The 18,833-nt window shown below is 39.6% G+C and overlaps 1 protein-coding gene across 1 annotated transcript; it reads left to right on the plus strand.

Annotated features, from left to right (window-relative positions):
- Nucleotides 1-591: 591 nt before the first annotated feature.
- COCH (cochlin) lies at nt 592-18,561 on the plus strand. Its single transcript, XM_042864944.1, has 11 exons — nt 592-699; nt 771-815; nt 6,068-6,224; nt 11,264-11,397; nt 11,723-11,788; nt 12,663-12,707; nt 12,796-12,943; nt 13,447-13,550; nt 14,188-14,414; nt 15,755-16,271; nt 17,044-18,561. The coding sequence occupies exons 1-11, from the start codon at nt 675-677 to the stop codon at nt 17,217-17,219; spliced, it is 1,644 nt and encodes a 547-aa protein (XP_042720878.1). The 5' UTR covers nt 592-674; the 3' UTR covers nt 17,220-18,561.
- The last annotated feature ends 272 nt before the right edge of the window (nt 18,562-18,833 follow it).

Genomic DNA, 18,833 nt, shown 5'->3' on the forward strand with positions numbered 1-18,833 from the left:
CGAAAGGGTCCGCAGCCCGCAGCACCCAGCGCCGCGGGGGCACTGCGCTGTGCCGAGCCGCTCTTCGGCACCAGCCGAGCCCGGCTCAGTCTGGCTGCCCGCCGGGGCTTCTGTTCCCAACTAATTCCCGACGCTGTAACCGACAGCCGAGTCACTTCATGAAACGTTAGACTGACTCCATCTGAAATAAGGTGTTCAAAACACGCATGTGACAGGGACACGGAGAATTAAGAGGGCCGGTTTTGAGGGGCAAACGGCGAAGGCAGGCTGGCGGTGCGCGAAGCAGGGAGCCGGGCAGGGGGCAAGTCGCCACGGCCAGGGCTTCGCGGCCGGCAGCAGCACCGAAGCGGCTGCCCGGCGGCTCCGAGGAGAGCGGCCGCCAGTGCCGTCTGAGCAGACGGAGGCGGAATGGGACGCGCGGCGGGGGCGGAACGGCAGCACCTGCCGGACCGGGCCGGGCTGCGCCCAGCGCTGGGGCCGCCCCGCCGGTGCCTGCTCCCTCCCTCGCTCCCACCCCGGCCGCCCTCGCCTGCCCAGTGCCCATGCGCCCCGGGAGAGGTTTAAGGCGTGCGCGGCGGCAGCTGCGACACAGCGCTGCGGAGGTGCAACCCGGTGAGGACGTCGGCTGGGTTGCGCTGCGCCTGTCTTCGCGCTCGGGAGCGTGCCCTACCACCATGCAGCTCACCCCCTTTCTCCTCGGTGCGTACCGCGTCTACGGGGCGACCCGACCTGGTGCGACCCGGCCCGACCCGCTCTCTATCTCTCCGTAGGCGTCTTCTTGCTCTGCGGCCCCGCGCGCGGGAGTGACAGCTCAGGTGAGCGTGCGGTCCTCTGCCCCGCACGGCGGCAGGACGCGTCTGCGGGGCTGGCTTTGAGAGCCGGCGTGTCCTTTGGGGTATGAGTGGCGCAAAGGCCGGGAAGGGGGGGGGTGAAAATGCAGAGGGGCACGGGAGGTGTATGGAAGTGTTTCCGTTCCTCTCCCTCCTGGTCTGAACGTAGTGGTAACAAATGTGTGTGCCCGGGGGAGTGCCGTGTGTGTGTGTGTGCCGCTGTGTGCAGCGGGGTGCCCGAGCACCGACAGCGCGAGGATCCCCAGCGCGATTTTGCCTGTGAAATCGATACGAGTTTTGTGCGCCCGCACCGCCGTCAACGCGACCTGGAAAGCAAAGAGCGAACTGAACGCACCTAGCGGTGCGGGAGCTGCTACGTGACCTGAGGGACTGCATCCCCACCTCTGGAGAACGGGTGTCCGAAGCCTGTCAAACCGAGGCACCCGCGAGCCGCAGGAAACGCCGCAAGAAGTGTCCGACGGATGCGAGCCGCGCGGTCGGCCCTTCTAGCGCAGGGGAGGGCGGGCAGGAGACCCGGCAGCGCCCGCCTGGTTATCGCCCTGTCCGCGGCCGGTGAGTGACCTGCGGCTTCCGGGCGATCGCTCGGGGTCCCTTCAGCAGGAAGCGGTTGTTGTTATCGAGATAATAGCCGTACGTCACAGGACTGCTGTGACTGAAGAATAAAACAACAGAACAGCGACAGAAAACCTACAGCAAGCAACCCCGGTTCCTTTTGTTGTTTTACAGGTGCATCACAGGTGAAATATCAGCGGGAAACAAATGAAAAGTTTTTTTGTAATGCTTTCTCCCATGGCTGGAGAAGAAACCTCTAATTAGAAGGTATCTGGGACCAACTAACGTAATGTTAAGGGGATGCTGGCAAATATGATTGAGCTAGAAGCATGCATAACTTTCATGGGAAAAAAAAAAAAGTTAAAATTCTGACATTCAAAGTAATGTGAGAACATTGAGCTCCCTTGAATATCTGCCTTATTTATGCTTGTAGCTATTCAGGGAGATCTTTTCTCATAGTTCCCTTTTAACAAATACACACAAATATAGCCAAGTACGACGACTGCGGCTGTCATACACGAGATGACTGTATATGGATATATATATGTATATGGTAATGACTTTTGGTGGGTGCACAGTGACATATGGCAGTAAGTGAACTTAATTTGAACAGAAAAGTGCAAGCCTCAGATTAAAATAAGTAATACAGCCCTGATGCTTTTTTGAATTGCATTGCTCCTCGTACAGAGATACATACTGAACATAGCACAAATAAGTATATAATCTATGAACACGCTTTCCAAAATGTAAGCAGGTGTATTTCTACCAACATGGTTTTCTTCTGCTACGGACAAGGCTGGTAGGAATAGTCAATGCATGACATATAAATCCAGGTTTGTCTGAAGCCTCAAGACAAAAAAAAATCAAACCTCCAAACCTTCCTGTTCTGAAGAGGAAATTCAGACCTGTATAAAACATACATACAAAAAAAAAAAAAAAAAGCCCCTATTTTATGGCCCGTAAAGATATCTTGGTCTTAGGAGTCCCTGACACTTATAACCTACATAGATTTTTTTTTTTTTCTTGCATGAAGTCTAATTTTCCAAAACAATACATGGAAATTTCAAGGTTAGAGCTCAAATCTCAGCATTGATTTCATTTTTCTAGAGTCTTAGTGACTCCTGTCAAAAATGAAGTGAGGACTTCTTATAGGTGGGCATAAGACAATGCTATTCAGAGCAAATCAAAGTATGTGGGATGAGGCAACAAAAATATCAAACTGATGGAAAGATTGAAAGCATGGTTACCAGTGTGTCAGCACAGAAGTGAGCCCTTCACTTTTTTTTTCTTTTTTTAGGTCTACAGCGAAGGAAGACATTCATCCCTGCCTTTAAATATGGCTTGAAACAGGAAGAAATACAGTTGTTGTTTGTTTTTTTTTGTGTACAGATTTTTCGGAATGCCTTAATGTAGTGTCTCCATAAGGCTTAAGGATTGTGTCTTGACAGAGCGGGTTTATGGTCATTTTTTATAGACTAATGTGTTATTTTCACATGTACAGAGGTCTCTGCTTTCCATCGAACTTCAGACTGGGTAGAGGTCTTGGACTGAGTCCTTTCTTGTTAACTGCAAGCTTATCCTTCCTCTATCTAAAAAATGCATGGCTTTAGACCTTAAGCATTCATGAAATTGGTAAGAGTACTGGATCACATAAGTATCCAGAGAAATATTACAAGCACTGCTGTTCTTGCATTCTTAAATCACAGTGATTATGACGCTTGGGTTTTATGTTACTGGTTCTGCAAAGATAAATTACCGTGGATATGCTAACAACAACAACTACTTTCTTAAATTTGAGTAGCAGTGCCTCACAAAACTTGGCAAGAATGATTACCATGTAAGCAGGTAGAGAACTATTCCGTATGATCCAGTGTTCAGGTATGATTAATGCACTCTAAGTTCATATTGGGCTGCTTGTGATTTTTACAGGATTCATTAAATAACAGGGAGAAACAAAATCACTGCAAAGCTGGTACCATTAATTTTGGTACCCACTACTTACTATCTTGATAGTGTTCCTGACATTGCTAATGTTAGTTCCAAAATTATAGCTTAGGAAGCTGTATCTACACAGCAAAATAAAATAAACTACTTTTTAATTAACAGCATAAGTACTTAAAGTCAAATTGTATGTTACAAAACTTTCATTGTTGATCCAACTGAGCTGTGAGCTGGTAAAGGTCCTAGCTGCAGTGTGTCAGCTCTTCACACAGCAGCAATTTGGTGTCTCCCCTCTGGAGTACCTCTTACAGGGTACAGATGAGGATCTTTAGGCAGCCAGTACATAGAAAAGGTATTGGGCTTCAGTATACATCTGTGTTTTCTTGGCTAGAAAAAACATAGCCAGGTTTCTCCATGATCACCACCATCTCCAGAGCGATCAAAAATGTAAAATGTTAGTTTGACATGACTGCATTTAGAGAGTGTCTGCTAGTGAGAGAAACACAGATCTCCAAGCAATAAGGCATGTGTTAATTAGACATATCCAATTGTATTCATATGTGCAGCCTGCCAAGGAACTCAGTCAGGGTAAGTACATTAGAAGTGGCAGGTATTACAAACTTCCTGTGGTGTTTAGCACTTTTGGAGGCTGGAAAAATGTTCCAGGGCACACAGCACAAGTTGTACTGCAAGACTGGATTACCTTTAGTGCCTATTGCAGTGATTCCTCTAAGAGTATCCAGCTTTCTGGCTGTTGTTTGATGGCCTTGGTAGTTGTCACTTGATGGATGTTATTTCATTATGAAATACAAAATATCTTAGCACTTCTAACACTGGAACTGATGAGCTTCTAGGTATAAGCATGGTCATTCTGCTTATTTTGCAGACTTCTGTTTTTAAGGCAAAGATGTAAGACTAAACATGGATAGGATGTGGGTAGGGAAGACCGCGTAAGGCCTAAAAAAAATTTCTTTGTTTTTAGGAAACTTGATAATAAGACTAAAGAACTTTAGTGGCTCATACTAAATAGACATCTTCTATTATTTTGAAAGGAGGAAGTGAAAAAGCATTTCCTGCTTTTATTTCCCCCTTCACCTGGACTATATAGACATACTCAGCATATTTAAGTAACATCTTAGTGGTGACAAATAGCTGCTAAGGTTTTTTAGGAAGATGTAATTAGATAGCTTACTGTAGTTTACATATAGTATTAATGAGGAATAGGTATACTTAAAAAGCAAAACTACACATATGTTCTGTAAACACATCTGTTAAATTTATGCAGCAGAAGTGCTCAGACACGCTTTACTGTGTACATTTCCAGCTGTAGATGTTCTGATTGTTAGCTTTAAAGTCAGTGAGATTAGCAGGAGGCACCACAGCAATGTAATCTCTTCCATCTGCTGATTAGGAACAGCACATGCTCCAAAAGCAGTCTTTCAAATAACGGCAGCTTATTTTGGGGTCAGTAAACACTTTGGGTTAAGAGTGGAAAGGGTGGGGAGGGAAGCAGGCGTGAGATGGAACACTAATCCATGAAACACACGCTTATGGTGTATGCACCTAATTGTTAGCTAGACTCTGTCAGCTCTCAATATCATAGAAAGGCTACAGAAGAGGTTCTTGCACCTACTAGTTCTTAGTGGTGGCAAGACGTGCTCTTGGGAATTTCAGAATATCCAGTCATGAGTTGAACTTATGATGATGAATTGGTTGATCTAAGCTAAAACCCTAACTTGCTATGCTACCAGACTGCACCATTTAGCAGCAAGATGGTAGTTAAGTATACAAGATCATGACCTCTAAGTTTTCAAATGAAAAAGCTTCAGTCCAGCAGGCAAAACTTAACACTGGTATACACCTGTCTGTGTGTGTAGGTGTATGAACACGTAAGCACAGTAAAAGCCAAAGGATGATAACTTGGGGAGCAACTTTCAAGGAAAAAAAAGACAGAATTCTTACATGAAAAATTAATGTGCTGAAAACCAGTAAATAATTTTAGTCTCACTGGCTGAATCTTAGCATTATCTCCACAAATGTGATGATTTAATATTAATTGCAGTGAGCTGATATGAATGTCTGAGATGCAGTTAGTCTTGCTGGAGCAGAAAGATTGGTACTCTCTTTTTGATTTTCTACTGGCTTCAGTAGGGTTTACTGCAGAAGCTCAGGGAGATGGCTGCTGTCAACCTGTTCCATGAATGACACCAGACAGAGGCTTCCCAGGCAGTACACAGGTTGCCCATGGCTGCAGAGCACTGTGAGGATGTCTGGGTTCTTTGGTTCCTGTCCTGGAGAGTGCCATTCCCTCTTGTGCCCGCCAGCCCTCTAGGTTTTTTTCCCTGGCCTTTCTCTCTGCGGTAAATTTGCACATGTTGTAAATTGCTGCTGTTTTCCTCTGTACTGTTCCTGGATATTATTCTAATGTTTAGTGTTTCCTGTTCTTTTTTTTTTTTTAAAAGCTTATCTGTACTTTTCTGCCTCTTTTTTTTTTTTTTTTTTTTTTTTTTTTTTCCATAAATTGAGAACTGCATTATACTTGTCATAGCTGCACACCTGTAAGTGCCAAAGAGACCTTTACAGACATACAGAAGCACAGGATGAGAGGCTGTACCTAATTTCAAATTCAAACAGTGCTTCATATTTGGCAAAAGAGAGGCTTGCTTAAGAACAATAACAAAAAAATTGGATTTTTCAGGTCACAAGTTTTTCTTTTTCTTTAGCTTCCACTGCTATCACATGCTTTACAAGAGGACTTGACCTTAGAAAGGAGACAGAAGATGTCCTTTGCCCAGCAAACTGTCCTCTGTGGCAATTCTACGTCTTTGGGGATGGAGTTTATGCCTCTCTTTCCAGTGTCTGTGGAGCTGCCATACACAGGTAAGTCAGATGACTGACTGTTAATCCTTGTATTGAGTTTATATACAATCTTGCTACTTTTCTAAATGCTATCCTTTTGATGCCATTATAATGAAGATTCTTAAGGACTTTAGATAGCTTCCTAATATAACTGGAATGTCATTAGAAGAACAGACCATACCTGTGGGGGTAAAACTGGGTGGTTTGCAAGTGTTCTTGAAAACAACAAAGCTAGTGATTCTGAAAAGCAGCAGTCAGGCTTCCCCTGTAAGGTAACGTTTGTTACTAGCAGACGTAGATATACAATCCAAAAAAGTAACTAACAGGAGAATAAAAGCAAATTAAGTTTTTACTTTAGTTTCTATGACATCTCTCCTGAAACTGTTAAAATCTGTTTAAGCAAACAAACCTAGGCATGATTTGGATGAATGTCATCCATGTGGACAGTTTTTAGCATTTCATTTCTGTGTGGTCACTGGAGAAACCTTTCATGTTTGCTAGGCAGCAGCCTTAAACCTTTCCTTCCAGTGGCTGTGGTTTGACTGCTAAGGAAGCTCCATCCACAAAATCTGGGGGTGTTTGTTTCCCCTCTTCCCTGCAGCCCAAATTGACTGCATTAGCTGCAGGAAATCAGCAAGTGCTGTGGCTCAGCTGCAACATCTGCTTTACTCCAGTTTTTCATTTACTGTGCCTTAGTGGAATCTCTCATTAATTTAAGCAAGAGTTAGTAAAAGTGATTCTGATTCTCATAATTTTTTTAGAACACCACCAGGAAAATCAACATTTTTACAGAAGGAGGTACAAGAAATAAAAAGTTCAGATTTTTTTTTTCCTATGTGCAATAAAGCACAGGCATCTGTACGTCATGTAGCTCTCTGCTGAAGTTTGTATCTTATAAACTGTGTGTTAACTTTCTCCAACCAGGAAGCAAAGGCTTATGCAATATATTTTTTTTTCCACAGCATACATCAACATATATTATACTCTCTCTGGAATACGCAGTTTTAAAAACAAAACAAAAAGCTGTTTCTAACCACTCAAGTGTTCTAGCAGCAACAAAGGGATTAAAATGTATCTTCTAATCTGATTCTTCATATGCCAGTGTAAATGAACTAAATCCAAGTCTCCTGAATTAATTGTAGTTTAGCACTCTGGAGGGGGGGGGGGAAGGAATGTAGGTGAAATATTCTTTAGAATATTCTTTATTCCCTTTTCCTGAAGGACCTCCTTTAAGCTAGATGCCACTAGTCCATCAGCCTTTCACATTTAGCACACAATTTTCTATCTATGAGCATTTCCCCAAGCTATGAGCACTTCCCCAAGAAGTGACAAATGCTGGTCCTAGTCAATATGAACTGCTGGATGAGGAGAGGAAACTGTTGTTCAGGTCTCTGCTAACTTCAGCCTACAGAAGCCAGTTAAAACATACCAAAGACTTGTTCCTTCCAGTTCTGTGTTGCAGTGGCTAAACTCCATCTTGGTGTCAAAGTAACTCAAGAATATGTTGCTAATAGGTAATTACCTCTCTTGTTGTATAATCATATATGTGTTTTGAGAATTTCAGAAATTTCTTCCAAACGACTGAAACAATCACATCTAGGTCAAAGCTATGTGTGCCATCATTTTGGGGAGAAGTGCTTATTTAATTTTTTTAAACTAAAGAATGACTGTGAGAATTGTTAGTTCCTCTTCCCAAACACACATGCCAGTTTGCATGTGCTGGGTCCAAACTGAGGCTCAATTCTTAAACTTTTACATGCACCAAATAATGCTTATTCCTATGAGTAGTTCGACTGTGACGTGACCATTACTGCAAGAAAAATACTACATTGTGCATTTTAAAGAATTTATCAGAATGTAGCTGTGAAGAATTCTGAATGCTAGATATGAATGAGTTTTCTGCTAGCTTTAGTTTGTTACATTTGGCTTTTTATCTTTTTTTCTCTTCTTATTTTACATGTAATTACTCTCAGGAAAAAGAGTATTTATTTAATACTGTTCTTTTTCTGGGCAGAAGAATTTGTTTTAGTTGTCAGGGGGAAGAATGGAGAACCTCCTACTAAGCTGATGCTATACAAGCATGAAGAACTGAGTTAAATCTACTACTGAGTGATTAATTGGATTAATAATCAGAAGGTCAAATTAAGGACTCAGTTCTCAGTTTGTGCAGCTCTGTTCTGCCAATTCTGCTAAATGGAGACCTAACAACACAGTGTTTAGATGCTAAATAGACATACACATTTTTTATAACTAGCCACAGGCTGGGAACACCTCTAAATAAACATCAAGTTCCCTCAAATCAAGTGAACAAAACCAAATTTAGCAATATGGCTGTAAATCAACTACAAGCACTGATGGACCCTGAGCAGCTATAACATTTGCTACAAGGCTACTGATAGAAGGGTTGTCTGGCTTCTGAGCACCAGCAGATCCCCTGGAAAACTTTGCTGTATAGGCTGCTTCTGCTGCTGAGCCTTCTTTCTTGCCAAAAGCAATATAGTGCAGAGCAGACAGAGTAAGCAGAACCTAGAGGGCCAGAGGATGCTGGCATGAAACCCAGAATAGCTCCCTGTTGCTGAATTGATTGTAGTCAGGCAGCAGTAGGTGGCCGCAGCTTGGAGAAGGGAGTGGGGAAAGACGAACAACGTGGAAAGAGTTTCTGCTGGTAAAAGGGAGAAAAGATGATTTGGCTGTCTTGTCTGTTTTTTTTTGCCTCCTGAAAATAACTCCTTTCATCCAAGGGCCCTACAGGAAATGGTGCTGCTTATCACAGTTAGCAATGGTAATAGGAACTTCAGATCAAAATTACATTCCTTGTGCGGCAGCTCTTTCTACCCTCCCTTGAGGTAAAAAAGCAGGTTGTGGACCCATAGGCATTTATGATTAATGTGATTATTAGCATAAAACCATGCTGTGTGAGATTCTGAGCAAACACTTAGCTTCTGGTCTGCAAGATGAGTTTGCTCAGTATGTACCACTACTAACAGTCCACTTCAGAGAATCACAGAACAAGCAGGGCTGAAAAGGACCACCTGCTATGTGCAGGGTTGCCAACCACTAGACCAGGCTGCCCAGAGCCATATGCAGCCTGGCCCTGAATGCCTTTTGCAGCATTTGCACCGCTTACAGCACCGCTACCCTTGTGTGCAGTGCCTTTCTTTAGAGTAGAACACCTTGTTAATGCTGAAATCTCTCTCCTCACTATTTGACAGTAGGGAGAAATCTGAAGTGCTGTTTGCATTTGCCAGTTTTTAAACCTGACTTTAAACTCACTCAGGATAACTTTATTAAAGTTCCTCTGTCTATAAGACATACATATAAAAGGTAAAAAGGTACCTGAAACCACCATCATAATTCTTTCACTGCATAAGAATAAAAATATATATAACCACAATTTCATATAGAAATGCAAATCATGTCTGAATGTATTTTAAGTAGGCCACAAGGAGATTTATGTGGAAACTCTGATACTGACACCCAGAGCTCATATTACCACAAATACATACAAGATTTTTCTAAACTCTGGTCTTGATTATTTCACAGTGCTTTAAATCAGATCAGGTTGGGACCTTTCTTCAAGCAGGAAACCAAACAGATAAAAAAAGTAAACACAGAGGCACACATTGCAGCATTTCAGTAATCTTGAAACAGTTGCTTGTATTCTACAGTACTGTACCTGCCTAAATGCTACAGATTGTTAACTTTTTCCTTCTATTTAGACAAGCTCCACATTGAATTTTGGCTCTGAATAATAGAATCCATTCTCCCAGTAGCATATAAAAAGAAATCTGGGAAAAAAAGTTCCGAAGCCTCTGACTGTCCCAACAATGCAACCTCTCTGCCTGCAATAACAAATGAAGTTCTCTTTTTAACCCTGAAGTTTCTTAAGCACATATATCTATTGTTCTCTTGGATGTTCATACATCCTATAAGTCTCAGTAGTGCTGACAGTCTCAGCACGTAAGTATCAGCAAGATTTTCAAACTAGTCTTGCATAACCAGCAGATCTGGCAGGCAATCTCAGAACGTGTTCATTAAGCCATGAAATGAAGCTCGATGAAAGAATAATGATAGTGGCCTTCTCTAAGGAGGTTTTGGGCTCAAATCTCTACTCAGTTTTAGAAAACTTCCTCAGTGTTTTCTTTTCACTTCTACATTTATGTACTGACTGTTCTAGGGTGGCAGAGGGGGTATAATAGTCTTATAATACCAAAAGTGATTTTGTAAGATATTTTTAATCAGTAAGCCTTCTGGCTTTTTTAAATTAACCCATCATAACTGTGTATTTAAGATGTGTATGCTTAAAGTGACGAAGATAGGAAATAGCAGATCATATCTAAGTATTCTAAAGTTTGAAGTTTCTACTTTACGTTTCTATCAGTGAAAATTACTCAGCTGTATAGCTTCTACTGCCAATACGCTATTTCCAAGTGTAGAGAGAAAGCAATCAGGGATTTTACATTGACTGAATATGCGTTCTATTTATTTTATTAAGTTCAAATGTCATACCTTAATTTTTACCATAGGTGAAAGTGAAGAAGATACTTCAGGTTCCATTCTTGTATATATCAGTAATCTGATGATTGCCATCAATAATGTCTACAATTTCTGACTGCAGTCTGTGTGGATGCATAACACAGTATCTACCATAACAATTACTACTGCAAGCAGTGTTTTCCTCCAGGTTTTTTTAATCATTTTGCAGTAAGCATGCTTCATTTTGTTTTGGATAGAAATATTTAGGAGTCATAAAGAATGTAAATATATTTTTTGCTGTAGCTTTTTCATCAGGAATTAGTGTGTTCTGCTGCAGTGAGAACAGCTGGAATTTTAGAACTTCTTGGTATTTTTTTCTAAGCTTGTGTGATGTCCTGCAGAATAGCTTGCCTTAACAATCTTTTCAATCCCTCGTAGTTAGTTTTAGCATGAACGCAACCACTTGCCTAAATGGTATTTTTTTCAGGAGGTTATTGTTCAGTATATAGTGTCCAATGATTATAAAGCTTTATTTTCTTGTAATTAAAATGTCTGATTTGTATTAATTTCTTTTCCTCTCTCAGAGGGGTGATCACCAATGCAGGAGGAGCTGTAAGAGTACAGACTCTCCCAGGACAGGAAAACTACCCAGCTGTAAATGCCAATGGGATCCAGTCTCAGGTGCTCTCTAGATGGGCTTCATCTTTCTCAGTGACTCGTAGGTGGATCACACTTACTACTTTGCAAACTGTATTCCAGATATTAACAGAAGTCTAGGAAACTTTTTCAGTGTGCCTTTATATACAAATAATGTGACTGGTATATGAAATGCAAAAATTTTCACTTCTAACTAATTAATTTCATCTTCATTTTTTTGACTGTTTGCTTGAAATAAATCCGTTCTAGCTAGATTAGTCCTTCTAGATAATACAGAAAGTCTCTAGACTACTTCTAGTAAACTGTTGGAAATTCAGTATTCTTATAGCACACAATTTCATCTAAATACGTTGAAATAACGTTAATCTGTTCTTCTAATATTTTAGCAGGTACCAGCAACCTGGTGCTTGAAGCAGTGGGACGATCAGTGTCAACAGCACGGCCTGCTACAGGTACCAGCCAGATCTCTCCAACAGTGGAGGTCCCCTGTGTTAAGATGTGCTATAGGGCTCGAGTCCCTGAGTAACACGCTAAGTTTCACAGGATGTATTTATAAAGAAGAAAGCATATGTGAAATTCATTTCTCTGTATATCTCATCAGGAAAAGGAAGAATTATAATCAGATTGATTCTGATTTCAGTAGCATTTGTGTAAATGAAGAAACACTTGAATGAATTTGGAAAAGCGATGTAGGTAACATAAAGGAAGAGTCTATAAGCTCATGGGATATTCATTCCTATTAAATGACAGAGAAGATGGATTATGCATTCCTTTTCACAGAAATACTTAACAACTAAGTGCTGTCAGGATTTATGAAGCAGAAATTTGGATGGTATGTGAATTTCTCTACAGAAAATACCACCACTAAAAGGCTAGATCAGTTTTTATGAAGGTTAGTGGCATATACACATTGGACTTAGATCTCATTTGTGAACAGCACATCTGCTCTACAGTTTAAGTCCCAGCTTGCTTCCAAAGCACAAAAACTGTCCCTGTTCAGCAGATAGTTAAGTGAGAAATAGTGAAAACTGAGAAACAGTAGGGCTTGGGATGCTGAGTGGTTTCTGTATAAGCCTTTCTGTACACATTTCAGTAATCAGCTAGGCAGGTGTAAAAAGGAAGGTTAAATTGTTCCATCTGAAAAATAATATTCTCCAAAGAGCAAAGAAATAGCACTGCATCTGTAACTATTGAACTGACTGAAGAATGATGCAGTCCCATGCCAATTTTCACTGAGGACAGACTGCAGTGCAACTCTTAAGAGTCTAAGTTTCTTCCATAGATCTTGTTGTTCTTAAATGATTCATGCTGTATCCTTTATTAAAGGCAAAAGACCTAAGAAGCCCCTTGAGAAAAAGGCTGGAAACAAAGGTAGGAATTCAGAGGTTTAACTTTTGAAAAACACAATCCTAACATTTATTTGGTGCTAAGTAAGTCTAATTATTTTGAATGCTCACAGACTGTAAAGCTGACATTGCATTTCTCATTGATGGAAGTTACAACATCGGCCAACGTAGATTTAATCTGCAGAAAAACTTCGTTGGAAAAGTAGCGGTAATGTTGGGAATTGGAACAGAAGGGCCTCATGTTGGAGTTGTACAAGCCAGGTAATAGCAGACCTGTACAAAATATAACCAAGAGGCAATTAAGAGAAGTAATGTATGTTTTGCAGAACAGTATTTGCTCAATACTGGCGGAAGAAAGCAAGAGAAGATAACTCAGCTTGGAGCATTGTTTGTTGTGCTACCCTGAGAGATGTCCATGTGAAGACATAACAAACCTGATCATCTTCTGCCTCTGTGACACTTATACACAAATGCATTTAGTTTAACACCTGGCATGATCAAATTTTTTTCTGTATACATTTTAAACCTAGTATTTCCTGCCGCTCAATAAGCTTAAGAAATGTGCTGTCCTTAATTTGTCCACTCTGATAAATAATTTCTCTGGCTACAGATTCAGTACATTATTATGTAAGGATTATTGTCTACATTTTTAATTACTATATATGAACAAGAACAAAATGATTCAAACTCAAATTTAGCTTGCTAATACCATGGACGTATGAAAAGTTGACTACGTAGTTCATTAATGTTTTATTTTTCTGCAGTGAGCATCCAAAAATTGAATTCTATCTGAAAAACTTCACTGCCGCAAAGGAGGTTTTGTTTGCCATAAAGGAATTAGGGTTCAGAGGAGGCAATTCCAACACAGGTGAGTTTGTACCTCAGTGAAAACAGATGTTATTACTTTACATAAGTGAAACATATTTCTATCTGTACATATTTAAGAAAGTAATTTAAATGCTCCATTTTCAATTCCATTTTCAGAAGTTCAGGTTGCTTACTGTATATTTTATTAGTGCAAATATGTGTTTAAACAGTAATCAGCTTTTCACTTCTAACAGAGTGGCATTGTGAGACAAATTCTTGTCTAAAAGGCTTTACATTTCTTTCCTATTGAATGGTAGCGGCTAGTTAAGTAATAAGTAGTTGCGAAGGGATATTTGCCAAACAAGGAAGCTAGGCTTTCCAGATATGTTGTATTTCACAAGCTAAATTTAATTAGCTTCTCAAATTTTTTCCTTCCAATTCAGTTAGCAGGCACTAATATATCTGCTTAGCATAAAACAAGACCTGTAGGGAGGGAAATTTGCTTTAACTTTTTTATTTTAAATAGGCAATAGGTTACTCAAGCTTCATAATTACTCAAATATTCTGAGATGCTGTTTCCTTAGTTTGCTGAGTTACACCTGTAGTCATAATTAAAATTCAGCACAGTTTTATCTACAAAACTGGTACCAAAATGTTACTGTATTATTTCTTCACATTCTTTTTCTGTTCAAAACTAGGGAAAGCTCTGAAACACGCAGCTCAGAAATTCTTCTCTATGGAAAATGGAGCACGCAAAGGAATACCCAAAATCATTGTAGTGTTTCTAGATGGCTGGCCCTCAGATGATTTAGAAGAAGCTGGTATAGTGGCCAGAGAATTTGGAGTCAATGTGTTCATTGTGTCTGTAGCAAAACCCACAACAGAGGAACTGGGAATGGTACAAGACATTGGTTTTATTGACAAAGTAAGAGAATGTAATTATTCATTTTTCATTCATGGGTATGTTTAGATAATGTACTTCATGCTGGAGTTCTAATGAGCTAAGTCTTACATATATAATAAAAGATATTCTTCCAAATAATACAAGAGGAAAAAAACCTAAGAAATCACTAGGAAGCCTAAAGTAAGCAGTAGCAGAGATTTGAATAAATCTATTAGTTTCTTCTTACTAAATTATATGCAACTGCTGGATTATTTTCTTGCTAAAGGGTCTGCACAAAGGTACCAAAATGCTGTTGCCATCCTCCCAGTTCAGAGCCTTGGCAAAGCTGTAGCTCTTGGACTTTGCGCTGCACGAAGATTTTCATAGCAAGGGATTCTCCTATCTCAACCATAACTAAACTTGTTGAAGCAAAGAAGTACAGGCATATGTCCTATCTTAAAATGACAGGGAAACCTATCTTTCAGTATATGATCTGAGGAATTGTTTTGTTACTTTGGCTACAACAAGGACAGAAAAGATTGACAAATGCATCCTACTGAGTTTGTATGCAAGACATTCATCTTGGATAAACAGTTTTCAATCTTGCTCTATAGGAATCAATAACAGAACTCAAACAGTTCTCGCAAGTGCTTTCTAAGCACTAGTTTACTACTTCGTGTTTCATAGGTATGTTTTAAATATTTTATTTCAGCAGAAAGTTCATAACTTAACATGAACAAAGCACTGTGGCTCTGCAGCTTCTATGCACCAGACAGTTTGCTTCCGATCCCAGACAGGTCCAACTTGTGTGGACTTACAGACACAGAACAGAATGACCTTACATGGCCGAGCCTTGTCCGCTTGCCTTCTGCATTTTGATTTGAGCAACATTACTTATCACGGTTGGAGAGCTGATTTTAAATGTAATCCCCTTCTCAATTGCTTTGCAATTGACATACATACTATACCATATGTGACATATACTATAGAAACCAAAGGAAAAACAAATTTTACTTCAAAAATAACCTGGGCATATATTTCTACTCAGATATGCGTTTGTACTTACGATGTGTGATAGGTTTGGCTTTTTTTTTTTTTTTTTTTTTTTTTTTTTTTTTTAAGATTATGATGTTAAAATGGAAAATACAGAAACCTAATTTTCAGTGAGTGAAGAAAAAGGCAAAACTTCCACTCCTTTGGATAGTTAGCAGCCAGAGCTTAGCTCACGTCCTAAGAACATAAGTAAAATTTCAAGTTTTTAAGGTTCTCAGTAATAAACTGAAATGTTCTGAAATTTCTGACGGGGGAAAGTTTAATTGTCTGTTTACTGTGTACAGAACCTATTTTGGTAATTTGCCTTTTGACTTTTTGTTTTCAAATAGGCTGTCTGTCGCAACAATGGCTTCTTCTCTTACCAAATGCCCAGCTGGTTTGGCACCACCAAGTATGTAAAACCTCTTGTCCAAAAACTGTGTTCACATGAGCAAATGTTGTGTAGCAAGACATGCTATAACTCTGTCAACATAGGCTTCTTGATAGACGGTTCTAGCAGTGTTGGAGAGAGCAACTTCCGACTCATGCTTGAATTCATCAGCAACGTTGCAAAGGCTTTTGAGATCTCTGATATTGGTTCCAAGATTGCAACTGTGCAGTTCACGTATGACCAGCGTACTGAGTTCAGCTTCACAGATTACAACACAAAGGAAAAGGTCCTCTCTGCTATCCGGAACATTCGTTACATGAGCGGTGGCACTGCTACTGGTGATGCCATTTCTTTCACAACCAGAAACGTATTTGGGCCAGTGAAGGATGGAGCAAACAAAAATTTCCTTGTAATTCTGACTGATGGTCAGTCTTACGATGATGTTAGAGGACCTGCTGTTGCTGCACAAAAAGCAGGTAAATGATCCTCATAGGCAGTGGGAGTTGATTCATCCCATTTCTGCTGTATTGTCTGTATCAAGATTTTAAATTTTAAATGATGCTCTAGAGAGCAAATAAAGTAGCATACTTGTCTTAAGTTTAGCAGAACAGGAGCTCTGAGGAACTGTTTTCTATTAGGATGAAAAGTGGGAATATCAAGCCAGGTGTAAGTAGACTCATTCATAGCAACTTCATCTAAAATTTTTCAAAAAGTGCAGTCTTTTCTTCCTAAAAAAGAGAGAAGTTAGTAGATGAAAAATAAAGAGCCATGTAGTGAAGCTCCAACCAGTGATAGCATCTAATATAGCATTATTTTTGTTCTCCATCATATACGGGGAAAAAAAAAAAGTAATTTTGACCAAAAAACATCTTGGGCTTCTGATGCTTGAAAATACTAAGCATTAGGTACGTGAAGGATCCGGATGTATTTTCAAAATTCTTCTAAACAGTAAGTCTTGAAAGACAAGAATTGCTGTGTCACTGCTATGTTTGTATTGATCACCAGAAAACATCTGTGATGCTTACTGGTAAGATACACTAGTATTTCTATCAGGGTTCTTCATTAGACAAGTACTTAATTTCTGATATTTAGTGGCAAAAATCTAATAATCTTTGATAGACTACAGATATTGAAGCACTATTTTCTGTTATAGATTATTCAATGGATGTAGAAATTGCTTGTTTTTCTTGCAGCAAGGACAGAATGATTTTATGTATTTTCTCTCTTTGCTATACTCTTACATTTTAGGAATAACGGTCTTCTCTGTTGGTGTTGCCTGGGCACCTTTGGATGATCTGAAAGACATGGCTTCTGAACCGAGGGAATCTCACACCTTCTTCACTAGGGAGTTCACTGGATTGGAGCAGATGGTTCCTGATGTTATTCGAGGCATCTGTAAAGATTTTTTGGACTCTAGGCAATAAGACAAATCTGCTGTTGGATAGTTTCTGAAACTAAAATTGTGAGGCTGGAATGGTCCCTTTTAAATAGATAAATTTCATTACATATACTATCATCATGTAAGGGATAGAGAAGGGCTACTTTCTGTAGTCAGTTGAGGGTCTTGTGAGCTTGTTAGAGGTTGTACTTGATATGGGAAAGCAGAATTTGGCCAACAGCTATTATTACTTCCAGTACATTTATAGTAGCCTGAGTTTTGAAGCTATGCATATTGTGCACTTATGGCTATCAATTATCAGCAGCAGAAACAATAGAGTTCTGATATTTTTGCTGTCACTTCCTAGGTGCCTTCTTGCAAGTTAAAAATAATACAATTTTAAATACACAATAATATCTTCTGTGAACCTTCCATAGCTTATGATTCTGTACCTTTTTAAGGAGTTCTTTTCATAGTGTTAAGTATTTTCAGTGCTTCAGTTGTGCAATACCCATGCCAGGCAGCTTAAAAAGATATAAGGCAGATGTTTCTCTACTTAAGATATAAACATAATGATTTACAGAGTCATTAAGGTTGGAAATGGCCTCTGAGATCACCAAGTCCAACCCTAACCCATCCCCACCAAACCAATCAACCATCTTGGTATGGAGAATGATATTGCCATCTGGTTGGCACAGTTTACACCAAAAGGCATTTATTTACACCCATAGAACAGCATGGTTCTATGACATCATCCGGCACAGAAGCATTGAGAAGCATTTACATCATAGCAGTTCTCTTTGTAGGTCTGAGTCCTAAATATTACCATTTCCTTACCACTGAAGTCAACTGGGATATTCCTTATATATCTGCTTACCTGCATTTTCTCTAATACCTTATACTCTCGATTTCAAGAAATTATTATTGGCTACAAAGTTCCAGATGGGAAACTTGGGCAAAGGGATTAAATTAGAACATACACTGGGGAATGAGCTACCTTTGGATTTCAACCTGGGTGTTTTCAAACCTTGAAACATAACTGGTTTATATAGGATTACACGGTTAGAAAAGAAGAGAGCAGATGCAAGTGGGATGTGGTAGCTTGCAGAATAACAAGTTCCTAATGCTAGTAAAAAGGTTTTTGGAGATGTGTTTCCCTAAAGATGAAAGAACAGTCTTCCTGAAAAATGACTTTTATTTTATTATGAATTTAGAAATATATTAATATATTTTTATACCCACATTCACATGGTTAAAATTATGACATGGCTTCCTGAGTTCTTCCAGATGCCAGGAGTGAATAACAGACTTCAAGCATTCTTTAGAAAATAAAGGTTTTTTGCAAGTAAAATACAACAAAGAAAATCAACCAGCACTTTTCCCATCAATGCAGGTTTTTTTTTGTTTTGTTTTGTTTTTGTTTTTTTTTTTTTCTTTTTTGGAGGGGGGGGGCATTGATTGCTAAATTCTTAGGTATGGAGTGGCACTGAAGGGATTATATTCATCAGGCTTTTGTTGTGTATTTTTATATAACTTATGACTGGCTATATATTACACTAAACATGAATGGCAAGGATGCCATGTATTTTTCTATTAATTGTTATCCTTAATGTTGTCATGTGTTTATAGAAGAGAGTATTCAGCTATTGCTGTATAAATT

Source organism: Lagopus leucura, unplaced genomic scaffold (assembly GCF_019238085.1).
Source record: "Lagopus leucura isolate 7727_CA_CO unplaced genomic scaffold, USGS_WTPT01 Super-Scaffold_1, whole genome shotgun sequence".
In the NCBI taxonomy this organism is placed as follows: Eukaryota; Metazoa; Chordata; class Aves; order Galliformes; family Phasianidae; genus Lagopus; species Lagopus leucura.

Excerpts from the sequence above, each read along its gene's own strand:
- COCH (XM_042864944.1), top strand. The coding sequence starts at position 675 with ATGCAGCTCACCCCCTTTCTCCTCG. Across the intron at positions 11,398-11,722 it reads TTCATCTTTCTCAGTGACTC|CAGGTACCAGCAACCTGGTG; the intron begins GTAGGTGGATCA and ends CTAATATTTTAG. Across the intron at positions 16,272-17,043 it reads TGTTGCTGCACAAAAAGCAG|GAATAACGGTCTTCTCTGTT; the intron begins GTAAATGATCCT and ends CTTACATTTTAG.